This window comes from Dendrobium catenatum, unplaced genomic scaffold (assembly GCF_001605985.2).
Source record: "Dendrobium catenatum unplaced genomic scaffold, ASM160598v2 original_scaffold_71536, whole genome shotgun sequence".
Taxonomy (NCBI): Eukaryota; Viridiplantae; Streptophyta; class Magnoliopsida; order Asparagales; family Orchidaceae; genus Dendrobium; species Dendrobium catenatum.
The window spans coordinates 417,239-424,003 of NW_021389983.1; the positions used below are offsets into that span (position 1 = coordinate 417,239).

At 38.7% G+C, this 6,765-nt stretch overlaps 1 protein-coding gene across 10 annotated transcripts in view; it reads right to left on the minus strand.

Moving 5' to 3' along the window:
* Window positions 1-383: 383 nt before the first annotated feature.
* LOC110108935 (D-ribulose kinase) overlaps window positions 384-6,765 on the minus strand; it is a 74,590-nt gene continuing 68,208 nt past the window's right edge. For 9 of the 10 annotated variants that reach the window (XM_020839798.2, XM_020839796.2, XM_020839800.2 and 6 more), the window contains 4 exons: window positions 2,182-2,270; window positions 1,806-2,083; window positions 933-1,002; window positions 384-824 (listed from right to left, as the gene is read on the minus strand). In XM_020839798.2, coding sequence (XP_020695457.1) covers window positions 624-824; window positions 933-1,002; window positions 1,806-2,083; window positions 2,182-2,270 — 638 coding nt within the window. In that variant the 3' untranslated portion in view covers window positions 384-623. The other variant, XM_020839802.2, reaches the window with a different exon arrangement.

Below are 6,765 nucleotides of genomic sequence, written 5' to 3' on the forward strand. Positions count from 1 at the left end.
ATAGACCTGATTCTTCATATGGCACGTCTACTAAACCAATCCAACTACAACCCCTTTTCTCTATATAACGTCCATCCCTATCAATATATTTTGGAATGTGAGGGACCTTACGGATGAAGGTTCTATTCCTCATTTAAAAATCTGATCAAGAATCACAACATTGATATGTTGAGTCTATCCGAACTAAAATTTAATCCTGATCGTCTCAAAATCTTGTGGCTTTGAGAAAGTTACATAAGTTCGGGAATGAAATAAAGGCAAGGATTTCTGTAAGCTATTGCTACAATAGAAACTTAAGCAGATTTTCAGGAGTGAACGACACCTCTACTCATACTTTTACTCTACCTTTTGTTAATTCTGATCTTTTAATGCAAAGCAGTTCATTGATTTTAACTGAAAAAGGACTATTTTATTACCACCAAAATATACAAGTCACCTCTTATTTTGGCCTACATGTCATGTTCAGAGAATGTCAGAAATAATAATTCAAACAAGTTCAACGGCAACTATACCACCATATTATTCAACAAATCATTAACAAAAACAAAAAGAAATCTTAAGGATCATTTCTTTTCATTATTCAATCAAAATTATATCAATATGCTTACAGTTTCGCTGGATGTTCAGATTTTTTGGCCGGCACCCTTTAATGCAAGAAGTGCAACACCATATGAAGCTTCAGTTTGCAATGCACGGCGCACTGGCAAGCCCAGGAGTCGCTCCCTAATTTTTCTCCACTGCTCATTCTTTGCTCCTCCACCTGCTGTGAACACTTCCTCCACTTCAGTGGCCCCAAGCTCCTTGAGTAGTCTGTAGCCCTTTGCCTGAGCACAAGAGTCAGTCACACATAGGAGAGATTAGCATCACCATCTCAAACGGAATTTCAAAATATTGAAAGAAAAATTACAAAAAAAAGATTTGTGCTCCGTTACCTCTATTCTAGCAATGGATTCAAAAAGCCCGTGTAAGTATTCTGCATCACTTTGAGGTCGTGGATTCAATCTTATAAAAGCATTAGATAGAAAAATAAAAGTGTTAAATAAATATTTTGAGGGAAAATTACACAGAAGTCTCTTGAGTTTACCAAAAGTTTCATTTTGGTTCATTGTTTTTCAAAATATTAAATTTTTTCATAATGGCTTGCACATTGCAACTTGTGGCTCTAAGTTGTTGAACCTAAACACCAAACGGAATGTTTTGAAAACCATAATCATCATCATCAATAGCTTCGTTACTTCTAATTGTTTGGGATGAGCTCCTTGAATCCTAACTCTCCAATCATTTATATCCGATTTCTGCAAGAGATAAAACCATTTCCTTAAATATTTTTGTGCAAATTCCGTGCTTTGTAGTCCATCTTGCCCAAATGAAACTTTTGATAAACATTAGGAAACTTTTCATTTTGTTAAATTTTAAGTAGATGAATTGTAAAGTTGTTCCATTTATAAACAAACATCATTTTTAGTAAACCAAAAATAGAATACACACTGCAATAGGATCTGAAAGCCAATAAGCTAATAAACTCGATGTCTTGTAGACAGAAAATCTGATAAAAAATAGTAACAATTCATTTTCACTCATTCTATGCATGGAATTAAATTCATTGAATTTGATGGGCGCTATGTTTAAAATCCATATTTATTTCTAACCAATCAAATGATAGATAAAAATCTTATACCGTTTTCTAATATATATATATATATATTTTTTTTTATAAAAAAAAAAAATATATAACGATGTCTATCTACAATGAGACAGAAAATTATAATTTCTTAGGCCTCATATGGCAGGGAAGTATTTGATACCTGGGCATCATGTCTGGGTCTGCAATAGGAAACCGTTCCCCCTTTGATGGTAAAGGATAGTAATCCAGAGAAGAAGCCACCAAGGGATTAATTTCCTTGCTCAGGAATTCCAACTGCCTGTCTGTAAAAATTTGCTTAAGAACAGATCCTCCAGTATTCGAGGCACCGCCTACTAGCCACTTATCATCGAAGCGATGACTATACACACCATATCTTGAATCTTCAACAGAGGAGGTGCTTAAGAGCTTTATGGCCAGAGTTGAACCAAGTGATGTAACCTAGTCACAGTAAGCCAAAGTGTTGGAATAACAAAAATGCTACAAGTCTTGTGGCATTCTCTGGTTAAGCCATTTACAACCATCTCTTGGAAACTCACAGCTTTTCCTGGTTGGGTAACACGTGCTGCAAGAAAAGCTGCTATGCTATCGGTTGTTCCAGTGCAGACAACGCAATTTTTGGAAAAACCTGCGAGTAAGAGCATAACTAAAGGCTAGAGCATATTCTGCTGGCTGGATGAGAAGGGAAAAGGCATTCTTTTAACTGATTTTAACCAATCCCGACGCTTTAGATTAACAAAGTCATTATCTAACGGGTCAAAAGTAAACAAAAAATGGCATCATTTTAAGGGTTAAATGGGCTATCTGGAATGGTATGAATTATGCTGAGTATATTTAATTTAAGCGAAAGCAAAATGTTCTAACAGAAGGCTAACCAGCGCATGTAATATCGTAAAAGTAAAAAAAAAAAGTTTGGGGTTAAATTCACTAATCGAGCAAGCACTCCCAAACTACCAATGTGACGGAGTACATCTAATCCAAGCAACAAAGGGAAAAAAAGTTTACAATACAACCAAAATACCCTGTCGCTTTAAATTGACAAACATAATCAAATGGCAAGCGAAAGAGTGGATTATACCAAAAACAAAAATTGTGATAGGAACTGAATTCTGCTATCTAGAGCATTTTAAGCTGCTTTATCACTCCCAAAAGAAAGAAAAGAGAGAATTATGTAGAAGAAGGGGAACATTCATTATTCATCATAAAGCAGCTTAAAATAGGGTATTTATATGGTTACAAGCCTCGTACTCAAGTTAATTAGTCTACTAAGCTAATTACCAAGCTAATTACAATTAGGATGACTTCCCCTTCACAACAACCTTATCTTCAAGGTCGAACTTCCCAATCAACCAAATGGACGCAGTGGCCATCCATTTAGTTAAAATATCATGAACAGCCATTTTTGAGGCATTAGACCAATATTGGATTCACAAAAGAAGATATTGATGGATAGGCATATTATGAGACCAAGCAGCGCTTCAAATGAATAAAGAAAGAAGGTTTGCATCAACATCTTGTCAACAATAATTAGGGGTATCAATATTTGACACGACCTGAAAACTCGACTCGAACTCGACCCTAACATTCTAGGTTAGGGTCAACCCATTTTTGAAACGGGTCGGGTTCGGGTTCAACAAACATACCCGTTTCAAAAATCGGGTAGGGTTCGAGTTGACCCGGAAATCCGAGAATGAGCTGGAATGACCCAGAATAGGTCGCATGCCCGTGTCGCTTGCCCGCGTGCCTGCATCCCCTGCCACGTGCTCAAGTCGCTTGCCCGCATCGCATAAAGTCGCATGCCCACATCGCATAAAGTCGCATGCCCGCGTAGCCTACCGCGCCTACCCGAGTCTCCTGCCCACGTGCCAGAGTTGCCTGTCGTGCATCGCTCGTTGTCACGCCGCTGCCACTACCTGGACGTTGCCAGTGTCGTTATCTGGCCGCTGCAGCGTCACAAGAGAATAAGGGCGTGAACGGAAGGCCGACGGAAGTTTTACGGGCTGGTCGGGTTTGGTCTGAAAAATTGACCCATTAGCATAAACGGGTTGGATTCAAGTTGCCCCGAATAGTGCCGAGTAAGTTCTGGGTTCGACTCGAACCCGACCTGTGACCCAATTTTGACACCCCTATCAATAATAATATCAATCCTTATAACATCCACAATATCACACAATTTTGTAAGGACATTTATCCTTGAATTGGTCCTGAGCTTCGCAAAAAGAAGACACGATGTCCTCAATCATATCCTTTTTATATTTCTTTGAAGCACATTGCAATTAACCCCTTCAATTTTTTCTATGGCATATAGAATTGTAGAAGTAAAGTCTGTTGGTGCTGTCCATGATTTTTGTTGAACATGTAATCCAAGATGTTTTCAAGATTTGTTACTATCATGCTAATTTCTTTCAGAACATTAAAGGTAGAAGCCTCTTTTTTTATCAAATTATCAATTCTTGTGGAACAATACTTAATTAAGATATTATCAATGTCCATTAAAAGAAACTAGCTACAGCTCATTAACGAATTTCAAGAAAAACCTTCAATTGGATTTCACAGAATCCACGGAACCAAATCCACAGTTGTCTTTTATGGAGTGTGGAGCTAACTTTCACGGATATGGACAGTGGCGATGGTGCACCAGGCGAAAAAGGCTGAGAAGCTGGATCTGGATTAGAGACAAGATAACGACAATTATTGGATGGGACTCGTGAAAGCGTAGAAGTTCGTAGAACAGATTTAACACAGGTTTCTTGGACTTGGAGGAAAATGGGATCAAATCCATTAAAAAGCAAAGTTGCTAGTGGAGGTGGAGTTGAGGAGGTTGCCGAAATAGGAAGCTAGAGATATCTTGGATTGGATTTCAGATCCTGGCAGAATTTGCCAGAATTGGGGTCTGCAATGGGATACACGAAACCTGGGCATGCCGATTGTGATAGCAGTGGGGATTTGCCCGATCATGATACATGAAATGATTTTTCCTGCGCTCTGATAGGCTTAAGGCTTGACTAATGTCAGACCTTGAAGATTGGTTTGATGGAAGTTCTAAATACATGCCAGTTTTGAGAAATCAATGAAGCGATGCAAAGTAAGATTGAGGCAAACGTGATTCTTCATAAGCGAGCCGGGTTGATTCACGATTTTGGAAGATGTGCCAGGGACATAATATTAGCATGACTAGGGAAGACACGACTAGAAGTGAAATATAGGTGATTGGTATCTTGGATCAGCAAGAGAGCATTGAGATTTGCAAAGATTGGCGACAACGAACGAAGATACATAAGGCCGCAAAGGAACCAGGTCGAACCGAGCAAGTGTTTGTTCATCTTTGAGCTTGTTTATTATCAGCTTTTCAACCTTGGTTCTGGCTCAATTCGAGCTTTTTTATTTTTGTTCAAGCTTGAATCTTTTAAAAAGATAGATATTCATATTTGGTTAATTTCAGTTCATATTTGTTTCGTTTCGTGCGTATCAAACTTTAAACAAAATAGCCTTATCAAGCTATTAAAAAGCTTTAATTTTTAGATGTTCATTAGCTTAAAATTAGCTTTATCAAGCTTACTAATAAACAATTATCATAAAGCATGTTTGTGAACATATCTAGCTACCAAAGAAGCCCGTTCACAAACATATCTAGTGACTGTTTTTGAGCTATTAGATTGTGGGCTCTAAAAATTCGGCCCCGGCCTCCCTGCCGCGCAACTGTTTATTTTTTGCTTTCGGCGAGGGAGTTTTAACGGAATAAGTTCCGGGGTAAATTTTGGAAGGCAGATGGGTTTGTAGATAAGACACTACCCAGAGAAGTCTCCCTCATTTTGCGAGGACTTTATGATCTGAGTTCTAGTTTCCTATAGGCGCAAGCCCCTATAGTTAATTACCCCTCCCGATAACGAGAGAGAACTTTCGATTAAGGCTAGTCGTCAACCATATACGTATAGAGATACGTGTTATATGGCATATAGTGGCAGCATAAGTTTGGATTTGAAAAATTTGAAAGGGTTTGATATTTAAAATTAGAAATTGCACCATCTTGCACTTAAAGCGGATGGTGGGGGAATGGATGATGGACCCGATCAAGATCTCATGGTTCAGCCATCCCGGGCCATCGGGGTCACTGATCTACTTAGTCAGAGGAGGTAGTCGACCCAACCTGACAGAAGGATCCTTGTTGGCAGCCATGGGTTGCTTCGTCCAAGGGTACCTTGTAGACCTGTGGTGAATATTTGCCTAAAGGGATAAATTTGAATCCACCTTAGCTAACAGAGGGCTTTGTGCCCTATCGATCACATCCTATTGATTCATATCTCAAGGATTTGATGCCACTAAGGAGCGTATTGGCTATGACCATAACCGCTATCTGTGGTGCCATTTGGAGGCAAAACTACTCGGTTCAAAGGGTTCCAGGTCATAACCGTTTACCTGTAGTGCTATTTGGCGGCGAAACTGCTGGTTAGAGGACACGTACAACGTTCTTACTGGCAGGAGATTGTTTGAGAATGGATCATACTGATATTTTTGACTAGGCATTTAGCTCTTTTGTGAGCTGAAGTAAATTTTGATTTGTCCACCCGGCAAACTGTTGCAGAGGGTGGATGGATTTTGCTTTAAGCGATTGATAGTTTATTTCAATTTTAAATATTTTTTGGATTTTGAGATTTTGAGATTTTTGGAGTTTTGAATTTTAATGGGCATTTGGGTGGCATTATTGAAATGTTTGGAATGAATCCCTCCGGTTGAGATTTGTTGTTCAACACGACCATCATCAGCGTGTTCGGGGTCATTTCTCTTTTGTAGCTTGAACCTTGTCGACTCTATCTAGCTGTCGACAGAGGATCGGGTTTCGTAGGCTTTGTGCCTTTATTAGTAATTCTCTTGATTATAGACCTTGAATGCCTAATATGAATACAACAACAACAACATCAAGCCTTTATCCCACTACGTGGGGTCGGCTACATGAATCATTTTTCTCCATTGTGTCCTATTAAAAGTCAAATTCTCATTTAAATCTAATAAAGAAAGGTCATTCCTAATATTTTCTAACCAAGTCTTTTTAGGTCTACCCCTACCTTTCTTAACATAAGTAAAATCTAATACCTCTACTCTCCTAACCGGGTCATCGCAAGGCC